The sequence below is a fragment of the Felis catus genome, chromosome C1, assembly GCF_018350175.1.
Source record: "Felis catus isolate Fca126 chromosome C1, F.catus_Fca126_mat1.0, whole genome shotgun sequence".
In the NCBI taxonomy this organism is placed as follows: domain Eukaryota; kingdom Metazoa; phylum Chordata; class Mammalia; order Carnivora; family Felidae; genus Felis; species Felis catus.
In genome coordinates this window covers 64,629,450-64,651,072 of record NC_058375.1, presented here as the reverse complement: position 1 = coordinate 64,651,072, position 21,623 = coordinate 64,629,450, and the positions used below count along the sequence as shown (strand labels likewise).

Below are 21,623 nucleotides of genomic sequence, written 5' to 3'. Positions count from 1 at the left end.
TGCATCATTCTTGGAATACATAAAACTTTATAGTGTATAAGTGTAAAACCAGAATCACACTTGTGGGAAGCAAATTGATTTTACTGAGTAAAAAAGATCTGTGGAGTTCTTCAAAGCGGAGGAGGTTTGAAGCATTTATATCTTCTTCAAAGATCTTAGTTTACTGAAATATTTTAGTCATTTTCATATGAGATTCGCAATACAGAAAAAATTCACATATGTGTTGTTTTACTCGAGAGCATTTTGGTATTACACCTTTTTCATGTACAATCAAGCCTCCATTTGTTTGTCTAATTAATAATCATCAATATTTTAGTAACAGCAAAAAGAAAAATAAAATTGAAAGAATATTTCATTATCAAATTGTGAAATAATTTCCAATTATTCTTCACCTGTAGCATAAAGCATTTCTTCATCTTCTGGGTAAAGACCTCAAGCTTTTTTTTTTTTAAATGTGTTTATTTATTTTTAAGAGACAAAGAGAGAGAGTGCAAAAGCAGGGGAGGGGCAGAAAGAGAGAGGGAGACACAGAATCAGAGCAGGCCCCGGGCTCTGAGCTGTCAGCACAGAGCCCGACGCGGGGCTCAAACACATGAACCGTGAGATCATGACCTGAGCCAAAGTTGGACGCTCAACCGATTGAACCACCCAGGCACCCCGGACATCAAACTTTTAAGCACACAATGCACAAAATTCCATTTTCAAGACTAGAAAGAGATTTATGGCAAACGGTGGCTACCATACGCTATAAGAACAATGACTTTAAAAAACCCAGTTTCTATACTGTCTTTCTACAGGGGTGCCTGGGTGGCTCAGTTGGTGAAGTATCCAACTTCGGCTTGGGTCATGATCTCATGGTCCATGAGTTCGAGCCCCATGTCGAGCTCTGTGCTGTCAGTTCAGAGCCTGGAGCTTGCATTGGATTCTGTGTCTCCTTCTCTCTCTGCCCCTCCCCCACTAACGCTCTGTCTCTCTCAAAAAATGAATAAACATTAAAAAAAATTATACTGTCTTTCTACAACATTATTTTAAACAGTTAAGGGCTAAATATATTCGCAGTTTCATTTTCATTACATTCAGAGATGTACCAATGTCACTCCTTCTAGTCTGGTGAACTTAGATTCTTGTTATAGCTTGGTGTGTTTATTTGCATGCTTTCTTCCTAACTGCCATCATCATTATATCTTCTGGAAACAGTACTTCTTTACATGGGGCTGTATTCATTTGCCCTCTATTAACAATTACTGACTAGAATAGCTTTGAACATTTCACACTAGATTTTTGCTTTTGGTCATCTCTGTGAAAGCTGAGTCAAATTGGAAAGTGAGACAATGATCACATATTTAAGTGTTCACAGGTCTTTTCATGATTTTTACAGATTTTGAGGAAGTTGGGATTTGCAAGAACAGTCAAAAATGCAATTTACGAAAATTAAACATTTTGCATATCTGTTTTTTGTGCAATGGTAGCAGACTGATATTTTCATACTTATTCATAAAAATAATTTTAAAAAGTAACTGTTATTATTATTTTGATAAATACTCAAATGGTAGGTGCTCTGTAAAACACTATGCTACTAGATTTGCTGGTCTGAAACATCAAAATTCAGACTTTATTTTAGGTGCCAGTTTGCTACAGTGATGATTCATTTATATGTGTCTTTACCAACATATTATTATTATTTCCCTTTAAGGTTAATAGTGAATAAAAATTCAGTATGTTGAGTAAAAAGATAAAAAAAGCCACATCGTGTTTAGAAAACTTCTACTGGATTCAGTTATATATGTTAAAAATTAAACAGATGAAACCATAGGACAATAAATATTGAAGAGATTAATACTTTCAATTCATTGTAGACAATTTCTAGGACATTGTAATGAGAGTCTATAAAAGTGGAATAGGCATTAGATTATATAATTATAACAATTCTGTTTTATGAAAAATTACACTAAAATATTTCCATCAACTGTCTCTTGAGCTTTTGTTTCTATTGTTTGTCATTGTCCAACTCAGTATTTGCAAATAAACATAATAAACCGTAATTTCTTGAAATGTAAACATATAAGCAAAGATAGCAATAGTATAAGAATTTTACTTTCTGTCCTCATACCTATGACAAGTATGATTTTTGGTCGAGGTCTAGTAGGATCAAAAACATCATACTCCTCAATTAACTCTGCAGTCTCGGAGAGGTCTGTATCACTTTCTATGGAGAATTGATGGATTGGAGGGAGACGATCATACCGCCGATATGGAAAGTTTGAATTTTCAGGCATCACTGCAAAAGAGTAAGATAACTTTGAAACGGGAAAAAAAGCATAATAAAACAGATTTTGTACTAGCCAATTAGCAGAAGAAACATTTTAAACTAAATGAGTTTGATTTTTTCAACTGAAGAAGACCCTATCCTACAAGTGGTCTGCAAACTTTTCTTAAAGGGCCAGACATTCAATATGTTGAGATTTGAACAGTCTCATACTCAAGTTGGCTATGGTAGCAGAAAAGTGATCAAAGACAATATATAAACAAATGGATGAGCTTGTGTTTCAATAAAACTTTATTTATAAAACCAGGTAAGGAGCCTGACTCAGGGCATGGGTCATAGATTGCCAACCCCTGTTCTGGAGGAACCTTCTTAAGCACTGCCTAATCTTACTTGATAGTTTGTATACATCCTGATCTCTGCAAATGGTGCTCCCTACAGTTTGTAGTATAGAATCTCACAACTCTCACAAGTTCACAGCCGCTAACTCGTTATTAGCTAACAGCTAATGTGTTGTTCAAGGCTCAACTGTGGTTCACGTGGTCATGGCTCCTTCCTTCCTCACCCTAAGTGTCAGTACTCTGGGAGGCACAGAGAAGCCCTAACTACCCAAAAGGCACCTGCACAAAAGAGATAGGAAGTCACTTGGTCTTCCATGAGGGATTTGGCTGTGGGGACTACTGGATTTTAGCATGGCATAATGCTCACATCTCTTTCTGGGGTGTTGATCAGGTAGAACTGTTCATTCTCTGTTGATACAATAAATGAGCTCATTGACTGCTAACCCATTGGACTCACTTCAGTTCTGTGAAAAGAGTAGTCTGAAGTGGTAGTGATTATTCTTTAGAAAATTCTAGAAAGGGTGTATGATAGGAAAGGTACTGACAACGGTATCCTGTTCTGCCTTGAAATTGAATTGCTACACCCAACACAGGGCAAAACTCTCAGCATTATCCTCAATTAGTTTCTTCCCTCACCACTCATATCTACTGCCATAGACTTTATCTCTAAAATGTATCCCAAATGCATATACTTTTCTCCATCTCCACTATTACAACTTTTCCCCAACCACCATCATTTACCTGGACTACTGTTAAAGACTCTTTACTGGTCTGCCTGCTTACAAGCTTGTGCCCACAATCCACTGCCTGAAATACTCTTCCTGATGTCATCCTATGGCTGCCTGCTGCTTACCATTCACACCTCAGCTCAAATGACACCTTCTATCATATGACTTTACTGACTTTTTAATCTCGAATAGTTAACTTCAAGGACATCACTCTAGTAATGCTCTACACAGCATCTACTACTTCATCATCTGAAAGGTGTCTATTAATTCATTGTTTGTCTTTTCCCATTAGAATGTTCAGTTCCAGGAAGGAGGGACCTTACTTATCTGGAACCATATCCCTGGGATCTAGAACTATCTTGGCACATAGTCAGTGTCCAATAAATATTTGTTGAATTAGTAACAAAGACAATAGCCTTGCTGAAATAGTTGGTTTCCCATAAAGGAAAGCCAGAAGATGGGTAGGCAGAGTGTGGCCACAGGGTGGAGGGCCTTGACCACCAGGGTAAAGGGTTTAGCTTCAATCTAGTAGAAAGCCAGTGGAGATTTGGGGGATGGGTGGGTAGAGAAGTGACATAATAAGACATGAAATACATTTTTTAGGAAGATTAATCTGGTGGTGGTTAGAATAAATTTAAGTGGGGAGATAAAGAGAAGAAAGAATAGCAGCCAGGAGTCAGCAGGGGTCAGGAATAACAGGTGAGAAATGAAGGCTTCAGTTGGAGGAGCAGCATGAGAAATGACATGAGTGGTTGGGTATGAAGAATATGGTTAGGGTTGGGATCTGTGACATGAAAGGAGGTGACAGTCCAAAAAACAATTGCCAGGGTTCAAGTCTAAATGAAAAAAAGAACACATTGCATTTAATATGCCATCTTTCTGCTCTCTCTTTTCTGATCCAGAAATAGTGGGCTTCTATATCATAGCCTCTTCCTCTATGTTAGGAACTCCTGTTCTCTGTTCCCTGGTATATACTCAAACTCCTCCATCTTTCTCTAGCTAACACCTACTCAGCTTTCTGTCTCCAAGCATTAGCATATCAGTTCTTCCAGGAAGCCTACCTTGAACCCTAGCCTAGGTTGGATCTATTCCCCTGTTAATATGGTTGATTTTATAGCATATGGTATTTTCTATAGCACCCATTGTACTTCTGTTTACATATGCTTTCACCATTAATATTTTTTATTCCATAGTCAAAATAATCACCAACTTCAGTTTTATTTTAAAAATTATTCCTGATTAATATAATTTTATACAAATTCTTAACAAAATAACCTCAACATTATATTCTATACCAAATTTTTATGTATATATATCATATATATAATGCATATGCATCAGACTTGTATAGGGTGTCTATCTATACTCCTACAGTATTTACGAAGCATTTCTTTTTAATTTCTTTTAAAATTTTATTTTTTGTTTTTCAATTGAAGTATGCTTAACATAGTGTTATATTAATTTTAGGTTTACAATGTAACGATGCAATAATTCTATACATTTCTCAGTGCTCAGCAAGACCAGTAGACTCTTAATCCCTTTATCTATTTTATCCCCCCCCCCCCCCATCACCTCCTCTCTAGCGATCATCAATTTTTGTCTGTGCTTAGGAGTTTGGTTTTTTGTTTGTCTTTTTTTCTTTGTTAGTTTGTTATGTTTTAAATTCCACAAATCATACAGTGTTTGTCTTTCTCTGTCTGGTTTATTTCACTTAGCATTATACCCTCTAGGTCACTGCATGAAGGCAGGTACCATGTTTGTTCTTTCTTGGTGGCTGCATCCTCAGTCCTAAAAGAATGACAACAGTAGTGCTCAATAAATGGTCATTTTAATGCTCAACTGACTCATTGACTGACTTCATGGAAATAAGAAAAGGAGAAGGGAGTGCACGTACTGAAGCAAATATGCTACACTTGTTTTTAAACATCTTGAGTATAAGATGACAATGAGATATTCCAGAACAGAAGCTCTATGGACATTTGGAACTTTGGGACTAGAACTCTTATTTATAACAAATTATTTGTTCAATTGTTTGGCAGGAAAAAAAAAGATGCTTATCTCACATGTATAGTAAAATCCCTTAAAGAAGTATCAGTTAACAATTTATCCTTGCTTTTTATCATATTTTTATGTATGAAAGTAATTTGCCTAAATGGTTAAAATGTTTTATTTCATAGAATAATTTTTCATGGTAATTATATATTAGCACAGCTATGTCAATATTTCAGCAAAGTATACATGAATCACCTTTTATTTCTACAAATAATCATGCTTTAAGTTACTGGGAACTTACCAGTTTTCTTTAACTTAATAATATATCCCGTAAATTATAGCTAAAACTTACATAGCACAAGTGTGTAAACCATTTGATAAAATAAATTTTATTACAGAAAAGTCTATTTAGAAACCATTTCTGTCTTTTAGCATGTGTCCCAGATATAGGAAGGTAATAAGACATTCTTGTCATCATAATACATTGAAAGGTTCTATTTGATGATTAATTAAAAGATCTCTGAGTAGGAATTCTGGTAAAGTATTATTAAGTATGGAGATTCTAAAATTAACAAACAATGTTAATTCTAATTAAAGTTAAATCCACATTTTCCATTCCTGTTTAAGCTTATCCTGCTAAATCAGGAGCTCCAACTTGTCATTTGTGTGCCCAATATAGCCTCATAGATGGGTTTTGTTCAGCTAAACATTTTCCCAAAATTTGCACATGACTGCCTTTAGACAATGACTGTTCTAATTTGACCACAGTCCCCACTGTTCCCTATTACACACTTGGTCTGCCTGGCTTCTATGTATCATCAAGTCAAGTAAGTATAAAATAGAAGCATTCAGGCTTCATTTTGTTGCAAAACAGTCACTTTGCACACCCAGTCTGAGAGCCACTTTTTTATTAAGGGAATGTTATATGCCGTTAGATTTAAATTTTAAAAGGCAAGAATATTTTAGACTAAATCCAGTAATACCTGAGGTTTGTTAGTGCTTTAAGGCTAAACCTTAAAGCGGCTCCCTTAACTTATCTCACTTGATTTCACAAGGGCATGGGGCATGTATTTAAGATTGAGCCAGGTTCCACCAGTACGACAACACCCTGGGAAGTAAGTTAGCTGTCTTGGGAAGGTATATGAACACTTCAAGCCCATGAAAACATCATTTTGTTCACTGAAGCAGAAATTTACTAAGTGGTGTGCCCCAGTGGTAACTGGCACTTAACACTCAGGCCTACATGACCAAGTGATGATTCCTGCATGAAGATGTCTCTGAAAAAATGTTGCTTCTGCTTACCCTTTCTGTATGTTTCTTTCTTTTTTTAAAAAATTTTTAAAAATGTTTATTCATTTTTTGAGAGAGAGATGGAGACAGAGCATGAGTGGGGGAGGGGCAGAGAGAGCGGGGGAGACAGAATCCCAAGCAGGCTCCGGGCTCTGAGCTGTCAGCACAGAGCCCGACGTAGGGCTCAAACCCATGAACTACGTGATCATGACCGAGTCAGACATTTAACTGACTGAGGCACCCAGGCACCTCTCTGAGTGTGTTTCTTAAAAATTAACACAGTATGTCTTTTCCCCACACTACATGCAAATAAAATCTAAGTGACCCATGTAAATAAAACAAACTAAGGCTTATCTCCCTTTTGTATTCACTACAAACACTATAATACTTGTATTACAAATACTTCAAATTCTGTCTGTCTGGCTAAAACTTTTCACGGCACAATTTTTGAAAATGGTGCAAATTTTGAAAATGTAATGATCTTGGCCATTGGGAAAGAATAAATTTAGTTTCCCTTGATTGGAAACTAAATTCCACTTTACACATACTATTATACTTCTCGATTTCATCCAGAGTCTAAAGGCTGGTTGGCTGATGTTGAACCACTAATTTTGATAAGCATGTATTTCAGAAAGCTATCAGAATATACTATGAACCTCCTCTAGTGAACTCTAATTCTTAGTTCCAAACTATTCCTAAAATTGCTAGACAAGTTCATGTCTTCTACTTCTTTTATAGCAGCTAAATGCCTAGTCTAATGTATTGAATTCAATAGCTGCATAAAAAATACTTGTTGGATTAACTAGTATAAACTTAACATGCATTTATGCGGATGCATTAATATGAACTCTGAGTTAGGAAACACATTATTCCAAGTTCTTCCCAGCTAATAAAAAAATGTTGAATTGTTACAGAATAACAGTTTTGTCTATCCATTTATTTGGGAAAATCTTATTTGCAATGTTAAGAAAAATTCAGTTCGCTAATGTAATTCATTTTGCAAAATATTGAAGGCAGAAGTATACAATTTCATTAAGCCTTTAGGGAAGTGTTGGACAGTGGTATGTGATTTTGTTCATCTTATCACAGAGGCGATTAGAATTAGGAGCAGAGAGAGAGTAATCATGTTCCAGGGCCAAGTATCTTTCCAGGTTTTTAGAAACCTAATAAATTAAATAAGTGCCTACAGTCTATATGGTATGTTTTAAAGAGAACTGCTGTAACTGTAAACTATTATTCTACATATACATTACCATTTCTTAGAAAGGATCTCCGTGATTGTCCTCCATTGAGCGGAGGTAAGGTCTTCTTTTCCTGGCTGACAAATGTATCCCACTTCACCTTGTCGCAGCCGCCTAATTCCTTGACTTTCTTTAAACAACTTTCCAAGTACTCTACTGGGTCTTCAGGCTTAGAACACATCAGTCCGTTCAAAAGGCTCTGAAATACAACAATAAAATATGCCCACATAAAATATGCTTTCAAACTACCTTTGTTAAAATAGTGTATGTCTCATTGTTAAATTCTGGGTTGTTTTTGTTCTTTGCATTTTCTTTTAATGAACACGATTTGATTGAGTAATTAAGATAACCCCTAAATTCTTGACCAATTAACTTTTAGCTCAGCATTTTCTGCCTTTTAAACAATTCAGGCAACTACACAGTTTAAAATGGAGGCACCCTATCAAAGTCAGATAAAGTGCAGTGTGTAAAAATGCTCCAGTCATTATTCATCTTATTTCTACCCAACTTTTTTTTAAAGTAGGATTCATGCCCAGCATGGAGCTCAACACAGGGCTTGAACTTAAAACCCTGAGATCAGGACCTGAGCTGAGATCAAAGACCCGAGCTGAGATCAAGAGTTGGATGCTTACCCAACTAAGCCACCCTGGTGCTCCATTCCTACCCATTCTTAAAGGCTCCAATCCTCAGTTTCTTCATTTGTAAAATAGGAGTACTAATACCCACTTCAGAGAGTTTTTTAAGGATTAAAAAAATTAATATTTGTAAAGTACATATTGAGGCCCTGGCACATAGTGAATACCCAATAAATATTGGTGATTTTAGTTAATATTATTGTTACCAGGAAGTCTCCCCTAAGCTCCCAGTTTGGGTTGTGGACCTCTTCCTTTGCATTCCATATTACCCAGAAAAAAACATCTTGCCTGTCATTTATACTAAAACCATCAGTTGATGTGTTGGTCTCATATTCCAAACTGTAAACTCTTCAACAACACAGTGTAGGTCTCTTTTATTTTTCAGTTTCTAGCCCCTGACACTGTCTCTGGCACATGGTAGGTACATATTGGACTGTTTTGTAACTAGGAAAAAAAAATGTATTCAAACCATAGCCTCAAGCTTTATTATTTGATCTATAATAAGTCACCACCATATCCATTGACATTACAGAGGAAAAACCTGGTGTCCAATAGGTCACATGTACTCATTTCTAAAAATGCTACAAATTTGGAAATGCTGACTCCTGGGAACTGGACTGATGTGTAAAATATTTTCCTTTACAGTATTTCATAGAAAAAAACATAGAGGATTATTATCACCAATATACATTATTAATGCACAACACACACATCCTTTGAAAGGCTGACATCTTTGCTAAATACAGTATTTTATTTTCAGGTTATTCTTGTGCAATTTGCTCCAAGTGGTAGGCAGTTCTTCCCAGGTATATTTGTTCTCTCAAATCCCAAATAGTGTGAGTTAGAATGTTCTGAGGAGCTCCACAGCAGAAGGAGAGGAAAATCTAATCTGGGCATTCACATTCAGTTTTTGTGTCATGATCTGTGTTATACACACACAGACACACAGACACACAAACACACACATTGTGTTTCACTCCTGACATTGCTCTGTTAATATAGTTAACTGTGGCAGTGCTTACTCTGTCTTTGTATGCCTTAGTTTCCCCAATGCACTCTCAACCTTGTGTGGTATTATTATCCCCATTTTATAGATTAGGAAACCATGACATAGAGATATTAGTGAGTTGATCAAGGTTATTCAGCTAGAGACCTGTAGGCCCAGGATTCCAACTCAATATTTTTTTAAGTTTCTTTATTTTTTTTTATTTTTTTTTTGAGAGAGAGAGTCAGGGAGAGGCAGAGAGAGGGAGAGAGAGAGAGAAAGAGAGAGAGAGAGAGAGAGAGAGAGAGAGAGAGAGAGAGAGAGAATCCCAAGCAGGCTCCACACTGTGTGCACAGAGCCCAACGTGGGGCTGGATCTCACGAACCGTGAGATCATGACCTGAGCTGACATCAAGAGTCAGATGCTTAGCCCACTGAGCCACCCAGGTGTCTCCCAAATCAATGCTTTTGATTCCAAAACTCACATATTTCTCTCTATATATCTTGCAAAAATATGATATGGGATAAAAAGAAAATGCTAGATTATCTGTACCCCATACATAATCCAACTACAATAGGAATAACTCAAGGTCTCTCTTTTTAAAATCCCTATTACAGCCTAAAAAGAGTGAACATACTCAATGATATTTTTTTTTTTACTGGAAAATATATATTTCCAGCCTCCCTAAGCAAATCTGACTCAGATACATGTAGTTGTTTCACAGTATATCGATTCAATAGCAATTACTTAATCTAAAATCTACAGCTGAAGCAGTATTTTTGGTTTGATAGACACCTAATTGATAAACTCTGTATACTTAGAAACTTTGCATACCAATATTGTGATTTGACGGAGAAAATCCAGTTTGGAACCAAAGCATTTGGTTTTGCTGTCTACACTTATCACATGGAGAGCTGCCAGGTTTTACTTCCATCTTGTGCTGGTAAAGCATAGATTCTTACTGGAAGGACGGAGCCTCTGGAGCCTCTGCAGGTCACCACAGTAATCTTCCGTCTTCCAATTGTCCAAGATTGCACTTAAGTACATTGTGTTACTGCATTTCACCTAAAGGAATGGACTTCCTTCTCTGGGTGGGCACTATTTTAAAATATCCCATCCACATGCAGAAAAACAAAACAAAAAGCATAATACCTGAACAAAAACCCCTGCCATTGTGTTTGCATTACACAGTGTAGATTTTCATGAACAAACTATCAAAAATCTCTGTGGTTACCAAAGAGAAAAACAGTACCCGTATTTATAAAGAAAATAGACATACTATTAAGCAGCACTTTGCCATAAGGAGACAGTCCTGCAGATGTTTCTAATTATTCTTTCAGAAGCACAGAAATGAAATTGATCTCAGTAGTAGTATTTATAACAAAAACCTTCAGCTCTTCATCTCTGTGTTTACTCTTTGAAAATTAAAAAAGAAGAGAAAAGAAAAGAAAAGAAAAGAAAAGAAAAGAAAAAACTCTTTAAGAATCCTACCTACCTCCTAGGACCTGTCCTTACGCAACACCTTCTGATTCTTTTCAAGCCTGAGTAACACACTTGCTAGGTTTGGGTATCACACACGAGGCTTGTGCTCAGTGTGTGGTTTACCTGGAAACCTTGGCCTCAGCCCAACCTGAAACTGGTGGCTTACAGAGGTGAGATAAAATGAAGATCTGCAATTATGGTGGCCCATTTTAATGAAAATTTGGGAAAAACGGGCATAAAATTCTTTTTCCAAATGGTGTTTTAAAACTCCTTTTAGCAGAACAGATCCCCCCACCCCCACCTCCAACAGGAGAAAGAACTCATGGCCTTTGATTTATTGGATCAGTCTACAGTCTATTATCTTTCAGAAATGGGGGGCCAGGTTGGTAGTATGGAATTTCTCCTTTCGGGGCTCCATCTATGAAGCTTGGCTCCCTTCCTTTTTTTTTTTTTTTTTTTTTTAACCAAAGAAAAAGCACACAGAATTCAGGAAGATTTCAAAATGCAAATATGGAGAGAAGAAAAGGAAGCAAAAGACTCCGCGATGTGCGCTGAGGTTTAGAACTAACCAAGGTTCCTTTAGTTCATCCCTCAAGCCTCCTCTCCCACATTCCCAAAGTGGTCCTTATCCTCCGGGGTCCTTGGTGGAGATGATGTTGTGATGCGGTCCGAAGACAGAGCAACAGGAGTCACGCCCGCCTTGCCGCTCCCTCTCCGACTTGGTTTCTCTAGGTGGGCTGGAGAAGGCAGGCGAAAGCTACAGCCGGAGAGGCGAGCAAAGAGAATGATCTCTTCCAAGGCAACGGAAAACGTGCTCAGGAGTTCATTCACCGAAAGCGCATAGCAGCGCTGGGTGCCTGCCACCCGGGAGGTAGTGCTGCACTCGACGGGTTTGGATTTGCGTTTTGCATCTTCATCCCTTTTCTCCGAGCTGCTTCCGTCCACACTTCCCCTTCACCGCGGGGTCCTGACCCCGCGGCGTGCGGAGGGGCTAGGGCTCTCGACCCCTACGTTTGAAGTCCCTGCTCGCTCCCGAGCGCCAGCGCACCCGCCTTGGCCTGGCCTAACCCCCAGAGAGTGGGGCCGACGGCTGCCAGCAGCCCACCCTCCACATCCGAGGGGTACGCCGAGGGCAACCTGCTTCCAGAGCTCCGCTGGAAGACTGAAACTTGATCAGTGAGATGCGGGCTTCTGAGCCCAGCCAGCGGACAAGGATCCCGGCAACCCGCTGGAACGGCGACGACCCCGGGCAAGCAGGAGAGCGAGCTTCTGCACCCCCCTTCACTTCTGTGCCCCGAGCCAGCAAGGTGGGACGGGGCGCGGCTTCCTCCCCCCAACCCTGGAGCCCCAGAGATGCCTTCCCCCGATCCTCCCGGCCGCCTGCCAGCCTTAGCCCCCTACCTCGAAAAGCTGAGGGATTTCCCTGCGGGCCAGATACTCCTTGGCATCGTTGGTGTTCATGGCTGTGCCGCGCGTGCCTTGGGGCGCGGGTGGGGAGGTTCCCGGGCTGCGGCGACCTGGGCTGGGGTTGACGGGCTCCGCGCAGAACACGGGTGCAGCCCTGGATCTCACCCGCAAACACTCCCACGCTCAGCTCTGCCTGCCCAGGCCAGAGCCCCCCTCCGCCTGTCCCCGGGGCCTGTGGTCTCCGCGCTCTCGCCTCCCCCGCCTCGCTGCTGGTCCCCGCGCCGGAGCTGCGGGCTTGGAGCAGCGGCTTTCCCGGCTCCCAGGCAGCGCGGCCACCAGAGGAGGGCGGAGGGAGCGGAGGAGGGCGGACAGCGCGGCGGACGCAAGGCAGCAGCCCGCTTGCCTCTCGGGCTCAGCGCGCCGCGCTCTGCGCCTCCCGGAGCCGGGTCTGCGGCTGCGGCCAGTCACGCTGCGCGGGCGGGCACGGGGTGCGGGGGTGGGGACGGGCGCGCGCTGGGGGCTCTCAGTCACACCCCTCCCAGTCACACCACCGCCGGGGCGCGGCGCTGCCCTAAGCGCGCGGCCAGGGGACGCAGCAACCTGAGACCAGGTGGCCAAAGGAAGAGTCTAGGGGTTCTAGGAACCTGTCCCCCACCCCCGCCCGCCACCACAGAGTTACTCCTGCATCCCCTGGAGTTCTCGGGAAGAAACCTAATTGTTACAGAATTTGTCATGTATTCCTAAGGTTACCAATCTTTCATCACAGGGAGCTGGAGGTAAGGAGAAAAGGGGATTCCATGGTGTGGAATCCATCCTCTTAAGATAATTTTTAGACTTGGGGTGTTTCTATCCTTCAGGAAAGTTTTGCTAGCTGCTTTCTAATTTTTCCCCGTCAAGCTCACAGATCCTTACAGATTTCAGTGTAAGGGCATGGAGTGAGGCTGGAATCTTCATTAACAGAAGGATTAATAAGTAGTCAACTAGTTAACCTCCACAGAGAAGAAAGGGAAGGTGGAGGAGAGAAGTGGGTGGTGGGGCGGGGAGAGCTGGAGACCCATTAAATTGGAAATGTGCTTGGTGGGTGGCCTGGGCACCATCATTAATTGAATCTGAAGGGTGTGTAGTCAGTGGACGGTGGGCCATCAGAGCACCCAGGGGCTGTCTGGTGCACTGAGGCAGCCGTAAGAGTAGAGAACCTTGCTATTAAACACGCCATTATCAAGGTATACCCATCCTCCTCCTAGCTCCCAGGATGACTCATTTCCCCCATTAAGATGTCTTTTCACTGCCTGTTTGAAAGATGGTTTATGCCACCCTGAGACTATGACCTCTGTGTGCAGGGCCTGACACTATGGGAGGGTGTGTGAGATAAAAGGTGGCTCTGATGGCCACTGATACCTGCCAGGGAGAGGAGGAACACTGCGACCGTTTCCCAAAACCAGTGTCTGAATGTCCATTTCATGTGCATCTTTGAAGATCTTTTCTTGATTCCATTTCTTGTCACACAAGAACTGCCACTGAAGCCTTAACTATAGCTGCAATCCTGTTTTACCCAAGGGAGGGAACTCAAGAATTAACTGAGTCTTGTAAAGTAAATGAAGTTTCCTGAACACTTGTGAAACCATGTGGTATGGTAGCCTTAAATGAGGCAGGTGTTCCAGTTCCACAGAAATTGATTTCTGCCCTCAGAAGATACCACATCATTTACAATCCCAGCTTCTGACATCCCTTACCTTATCTGAGAGCAGGTGATGGCCGTAGTTAAACATTGTCTCTTCCCTCTGCAACAATGCTTGAAAAGTGCCAGAGTCCATGGCACGAAGCCTACTTTGTGAGCAGGCACAGCTGAGATGAAGCACCTAGGATTTAAGAGGCCACTTTCTGCAGGACCTTTCAAGGTCACCTTTTACAGACAAGAATCTGGAAGAGCACAGCTTACACCCTCTCTCCTAGGGAAGAATGTAACCTAAATAGGTATATAATTCTGAATGCACTTTAGTGTAGCCAGGCAAGGATGCCAACTTGCTTATACGAAGAGAGTGGATAAAGAAGACTGCGTTACACTAAATAAATAGTCTAGAGAGTCTGAAAAACAGTATAAGCATACCTCAGAGATAGTGCAGGTTTGGTTCTAGACCAATGCAATAAGGTGAGTATTGCGAAAAAACAAGTCAAATGAATTTCTTGGTTTCCTAGTGGGTATAAAAGTTCTGTTTATGAATATTAAAATGTGTAACAATGTTGTCTAAAAAATAATCTGCATACCTTAATCAAAAATACTTCATTGTTAAAAATAGTAACCACCATCTGAGCATTCAGTGAGTTGTAATCAATGATCACAGATCACCATAACAAATACAATAATAATAACAAAGTTTGAGATATTGCAAGAATTACCAAAATGTGACACAGAGACATGAAGTGAGCAAATGCTATTGGAAAATGGTGCCAATAGACTTGCTCGACACAGGGTTGCCACAAACATTCAATTTGTTAAAAAAAATCACAATATATGCAAAGCACAAGAAAGCAAGGTGTAATAAAGTGAAGTATGCCTATAACTGGAAATATGGCAAGTTTTCAGGTAGCCTTATGCATTGACAATCAGTGCCTTTCAGTGTGTTCCCGATGTATGAGAAAAGCAAGATATTCATAATTATTCTTGGAAAGGAAGTTGTGGCCACATAGAGAAAGGCTGTGTGAGAGAACTATGGTGCTTAAAAGCCAGGCTGGTGGTTTGGGAGAGGGGAAAGAGAAAGGACAAGGGAAAACAAATACATGCTCGCCATGGGAAAGCTGGTGCATCATTGCCTGGTATGAAATTCTAAATATGAGTATGTGTATGTGTGGGGTTCGTGGCTCATTGCTCCTTGTTTATGTGGCAAGGTATTCCTACAAGCTGTAACAAATCAAGATGATTACTGTATGTCTGGTGTTGCCAGAGAGAATCTCTTCTGCTCCCACAGTGGGAGAGTGTGCTCGGTTTTGAGATACAGCAGGGAGTAAGACAGACGTGATTCCTGCTGTCAAGGAACTTAGTACAGATGGACAATAAACAACTGGGCCACTTGTATATCCTGGGCCATTTGTAAATATTTTGTTTACCCTGAAAAAAACCCCTAAATATATTAGACATACCATATGTGTGTATATCGTCCTAGTAAGTATGCTTCTGGTTTACATGTATTCTTTTTAAAGTGTCTTTCAGAGACTTTTTTTTTTTTTACCTTTGTAAAAGTGGAATATGCACACTGGTATGTGACATCTGGGCTAAATGCAGGCTGAAATAATAGTGTGTCACAATTCTTCAGCCAAAGCAGAATTTCCCCATGCTCTATTTCTTTTCCCCAGACTCGCTGGGTAGCTGAGCCAGACATTTGGATTCTGGATCTCAAAGATGGCTAGGAACTCCCGAGTTAGAGGGGGTTAGAGGTAAGAGATTAAAAACACTTCCAAGGGGTGCCTGGGTGGCTCAGTAGGTTGAGCGACCGACTTCGGCTCAGGTCATGATCTCACGGTTCGTGGATTTGAGCCCCACTTCGGGCTATGTGCTGACAGCTCAGAGCCTGGAGCCTGCTTCTGATTCTCTGTCTCCCACTCTCTCTGTCCCTTCCCCACTCGTGCTCTGTCTCTGTCTCAGAAATAAACATTAAAAAAAATTAAAAAAAAATAAAAACACTTCCAAAATGTCTGAAAGCATTAGGAAAATTTCCAAGTATAATATATATATATATATATATATATATATATATATATATATATATATATTAAGAACAGTTAAGATTTGGAAAACCCTATTTATGTATCTATTCATCAAGTAATGCACTCATTCAGCAAACAATTATGAAATAACCTTTTATGTTCCAGACCTGTGAATGGAGCTGGGGATACAAAGAACAAGACTCAAGGGGTTCACTGCTTAGTAGGGAGGGAGAGATGGACTTGTGATAATTAAGTCCAGAAAAATGTAATAATTTGTTTTAACAACATGATATAAGTAGATATGAGGAGCAAGATTGTTATGGTGGGGACGCAAAGGCACATGACTCATAGAAATATGTGTATGGTGGGGCGCCTGGGTGGCGCAGTCGGTTAAGCGTCCGACTTCAGCCAGGTCACGATCTCGCGGTCCGTGAGTTCGAGCCCCGTGTCAGGCTCTGGGCTGATGGCTCGGAGCCTGGAGCCTGTTTCCGATTCTGTGTCTCCCTCTCTCTCTGCCCCTCCCCCGTTCATGCTATGTCTCTCTCTGTCCCAAAAATAAATAAACGTTGAAAAAAAAATTAAAAAAAAAAAGAAATATATGTATGGTAAAAAGCACTTAGAAAGTTTTAAAAATAGGCTTTCTTTCAAAATTTCTTCCCATCCTCAAAAACATGTTTTTAAGCTGTTTTCTCTTCCACTTTTTCCAGATACATAGCTTTTCAGAAACATTGTCATAACTGTAATTACACACATTTCTAGGCTCTATATAGCTATCATTTTTTTACTGTTTATGTGTTTATTTTTGAGAGAGAGAGAGATAGCGCGTGCAGGTAAGGGGGGGGGGGCAGGGAGAGAGAGAAGCCCAAACAGACTCAGCACTGAAGATTCAGAATCTGATATGGGGTTCGATTTCATGAACTGTGAGATCATGACATGAGCCAAAATCAAGAGTCAGATGCTCAACCGACTGAACCACCCAGGCGCCCCTATAGCTATCTTTTAAAATGGCTTTATAAGTGGGGCTCCTGGTGGCTCAGTCGGTTAAGTGTCTGACTTCTGTTAAGGTCATGATCTCACGGTTCATTGGTTTGAGCTGTGTTGGGCTCTGTGCTGACAGCTCAGAGCCTGGAGGCTGCTTTGGATTTTGTAACTCCCTCTCTCTCTCTGCCCTTCCCCTGCTCACACTCTGTTTCTCTCTGTCTCTCAAAAATAAACATTAAAAAAAATTAAAATGGCTTTATAAGTGTTCATTGAGAAGTTTTGATACAGGCAACTTATGTTAATTATGTTAATAATTTATGTTATTAAAAGAATGAATTATAAATCATACTACATTAAAAGTAAGACCTTCTGTTCCTCAAAAACACCGTTAAGAAAACAAAAGGCATTGTATTGAGTAGGAAGATATATTTACAATACATATATCCAATAACAGACTCAAACATATAAAGAACTTTTACTAATCAATAGGAAAAAGAAAATCTAATAGAAAAATGGGCCAAAGGCTTGAGTAGACATTTCATAAACAAGGCTGTCTCCAAATCCAAATTCAAATGGCCATTAAATATATGAAAAGTAATAATTTCATTAGTTATCAAGAATATTCAAATTAAGCATAATGTGCTATCACTGTATATTCACAAGAATGGTTAAATTTGAAAAAGACAGTAAAGGGGTGCCTGGGTGGCTCAGTCAGTTAAGCATCGGACTCTTCAGCTCAGGTCATGATCTCATGGTCTGTGAGTTCAAGTGCTGCACTGGTCTCTGCACTGACAGTGTGGAGCCTGCTTGGGACACTCTCTCACTCTCTCTCTGCCCCTCCCTCACTTGCTCTCTATTTCTCTCTCAAAATATACATAAATAAATACATAAATACATAAATAAATAAAAATAAAAAAGACATTAAATACCAATGTTCATGAAGCTGTGGGGAAATGGGAACTCACATACACTACTGGGGAAATGTAAACTTGCACGACTACTTTGGAAAATTATTTGAAAATAACTACTGGAGCAGAACATACGTATTTTTGCGTTCACCAAAAGTTACATATTAGAATCTTCATAGAAGCTTTATTCTAAATAGCCCCAAACTGGGAACAACTCAGTTTCACCAACAGTAGAACATAAATTATATTATAGTCACAATATGGAGTACAATGAGCAATGAGAATCAACAGTTTACAGCAACATGTAGAAATATGGACAGGTCTCTCAAACATAATATTGAGTAAGCACCAGACACAAGTATATGATTTCATTCATATAAGGAAAAACAGACAAAACTAATCTAGGTGTTAGAAATCAGGACTGTGGTTCGCTATGGAGGAGTAACGTGACAGAGAAAGCAAGGAAGGTTAGGGGGTACTGCTCATGCTCTGCTCCTTGATTTGGGTGCAGGTTATATAGGTATGCTCATCTTGTGAAAACTCATTCACCTGTACAAACAGGACATGCACTTTTCCATACTTGTGTTATACTTTTTATTTTATTTGAGAGAGAGAGAGAGAGAGAGCACACACAAGCAGGCAGAGAAAGAGAGAGACAGACTCTTGAGCAGATTCCACACTCAGCATGGAGCCCGATGTGGGGCTCAATACCATGACCCTGGGATCATGACCTGAGCTGAAATCAAGAGTCAGACACTCAACCAACTGAGCCACCCAGGTACCCCTATTGTATTTTAAAAAAGACTAATTAAAAAGTACAAGATTGCAAGGTATGGGATTCAGATCCAAGATCATCTCATTCTTATGTTCCATTCCTTTCTAGAATGTTTTATGCTATTTTGTCACATAATAAGCAGATCAAAAGTAAATTTGCAATCCATGGCCCTTTGCTTGTGCTTTTTATATTGCATTTAGAGTCCAGTTACTGCTATAAACACTATGTCGTTTGTAAGTGATAATTGCAGCCTAGTCTCTCTCACTGTGAAGTTCTGGGTTCCTCATAAGCAAGGACCATGTCCTAGAAATCTTTATTTTTGCAGTGCTTTGGACAATGCCTGGTCTAAAATAGATATACATGAATGCAGGAATGAACCATCTATATCTGTATCTATAGAATATTTAAGACTCAGCCAAAGAAATTTAGAAAGATACCCTCACAGGAAAAAGTAAACTAATACACACACACACACACACATATATATATATTCTAATATATTATATTATATTTATATATAATATATAATAATATACTATACATACCATAATGATGTATTATGTTATTATATATTATATATATGTATATATATACACACACATTAAAGAAACATATTGAAGCCTTTTATTTTTTTTATTTTTTTTTAATTTTTTTTTCAACGTTTATTTATTTTTGGGACAGAGAGAGACAGAGCATGAATGGGGGAGGGGTCGAGAGAGAGGGAGACACAGAATCGGAAACAGGCTCCAGGCTCTGAGCCATCAGCCCAGAGCCCAACGCGGGGCTCGAACTCCCGGACCGCGAGATCGTGACCTGGCTGAAGTCGGACGCTTAACCGACTGCGCCACCCAGGGGCCCCTGTTGAAGCCTTTTAAAGTTACATCATAGTCCGGCTCTGGGCTGATGGCTCAGAGCCTGGAGCCTGTTTCCGATTCTGTGTCTCCCTCTCTCTCTGCCCCTCGCCCGTTCATGCTTTGTCTCTCTCTGTCCCAAAAATAAAATAAAAAACGTTGAAAAAAAATTAAAAAAAAAATAAAGTTACATCATAGTGACTTGAAAGAGTTAATGCCATTTATAGGGATTCCCCATTTACCATGTGGGAATATTTAGGTGCAGAGTAAATCCAGTTCAAGCACTGTCTTTGTAATGTCTAGAAATATAATGATTTATAAATATACAATTAGGTTCCACATATTGCAATGAAAATATTGTTTTATGATAATTCATTCAGTTAAGTATTCCTGCATACTCGCTATATGCCAGTACCGCTGACACTGCTATGCTGCCAGGCACATAAGTGAATAAAACAAATGCATCTAACAGACATCTAGGAGGGAGGAACAATAATCAATACATGTCCTAAATAAAATAGAGGGTGAGAAATGCCATGGAAAAAGATAAAGTAAAGGAGAATAAGGAGAGCCAGAGGCTGGTTACAATTTTATTAATTTTATTTTTAGTTTTATTTATTTATTTTGAGAGAGAGAGAGAGAGAGAGAGAGAGAGAATCCCAAGCAGGCTCTGCACTGTCAGCATAGAGCCTGATGTGGGGCTCAACCCCACGAACTGTGAGATAATGACCTGAGCCTAAACCAAGGGTTGGACGCTCAACCAACTGAGCCATCCCAGCACCCTGAGGCTGGTTACAGTTTAAATTGATAGTGACAGAGGTGTCATGGAGAAGATGACATTCCAGCAAAGATTTGAGAAGATGAGGGAATTAACCCAGCCAATTTCTGGGGGAGCAGCCAGTTCAAATGTCCTGGGGAGGAAGGATGCCTGACATGTTTGGCAACAGAAAGAAGGCTGGTGTGGCTGGAACAGGGTGGAGGGGGAGAAGGGCAGAGAGGAATTATATGGGACCTTGAAAACTATGGTAAGTTCTTGGACGTTTACTCTGAATGAAATTGGAAATTAGTGAAAAGTTTTGAGTGAAGATTAATGTGATCTGATTTACCTTTTAAAAGAAACATGTATCTGCTGCTTAAGGAAATGTAGGAACAGGGTGTACAGTGGGAGGCTATGTGATTCAGATGAGAGCTGAACTCAGTAGAGGTGATGAAAACTGGTTGGATTCTAGATCTATTTTGAAGATAGAACAAGCAGGATTTCTTGACAGACTGGTTGTGGTGTGTGAGAGAAAGAAAGCAAGGACGACCGCATGATTTTTGGCCTGAGGATAGTAAGAGACTAGTAAGCAATTGGCCGTAAGTAGTTTACTAACTTACAAAAGCAGATACAGAGAAAGGAATTCAGACTTGCTCTGAAGGAGGTCTGACATATGGTGAGTTCTCCCTACTACTTACTGAATGCATTTCTGTTTTCATCCACTACCTTTGCCCTATGGCAGCCATCTTAGCTCTGAAATTAACCTTCACGTTAGGTTAACCTACATGTTGCACAAAGTTAGCCTCTTGTGCAAGTAGAAGAGAGGAATTTCCACTTATTTCAGGGACACACTTGGAACTTAATGTTTTAGAATTTCATTGTTCATTCATCCGCATAAATATTTTACCTACCAATGGGAAATCTGTAATTCCATCATATCTCATCTTTATCAGTCACCCAAACTTGGCTACGATAAATATAAATAAGGAAACACCTTGAACTCCAAGGAACCTCTGAATTTTTTTTAATATAGTTGATACACAATGTTACATTTGTTTCAGGTGTAGAACTTAGTGATTTGACCAATTTTCACATTATGTTGTTTTCACCACAAGTGTAGCTATCATCAGTCCTGTTATACACCACTATTACAAGTATCATTGACTGTATTCCTTACACAGTGCCTTTTATTACCATGATTTATGTATTCCATACCTGAAAGCTGGTATCTCCCATTCCCCTTCGCCCATTTTGCCTATCCCCCTACCCCCTTCCCCCTGGCAAC

The 21,623-nt window shown here is 40.0% G+C and overlaps 1 protein-coding gene across 4 annotated transcripts in view; it reads right to left on the bottom strand.

Annotated features, from left to right (window-relative positions):
- Positions 1–12,819, bottom strand: part of AK5 (adenylate kinase 5) — a 263,749-nt gene extending 250,930 nt beyond the window's left edge. For 2 of the 4 annotated variants that reach the window (XM_003990243.6, XM_019837266.3), the window contains exons 1-3: positions 12,359–12,819; positions 7,868–8,054; positions 2,111–2,278 (exon numbers count right to left, since the gene is read on the bottom strand). In XM_003990243.6, the coding sequence (XP_003990292.2) occupies positions 2,111–2,278; positions 7,868–8,054; positions 12,359–12,418 (415 nt within the window). In that variant the 5' untranslated portion in view covers positions 12,419–12,819. Of the gene's footprint in view, positions 1–2,110; positions 2,279–7,867; positions 8,055–11,526; positions 11,551–12,358 lie in introns of those variants that run through there. The other 2 variants (XM_011284927.4, XM_019837267.2) reach the window with 2 other exon arrangements.
- Positions 12,820–21,623: the final 8,804 nt, after the last annotated feature.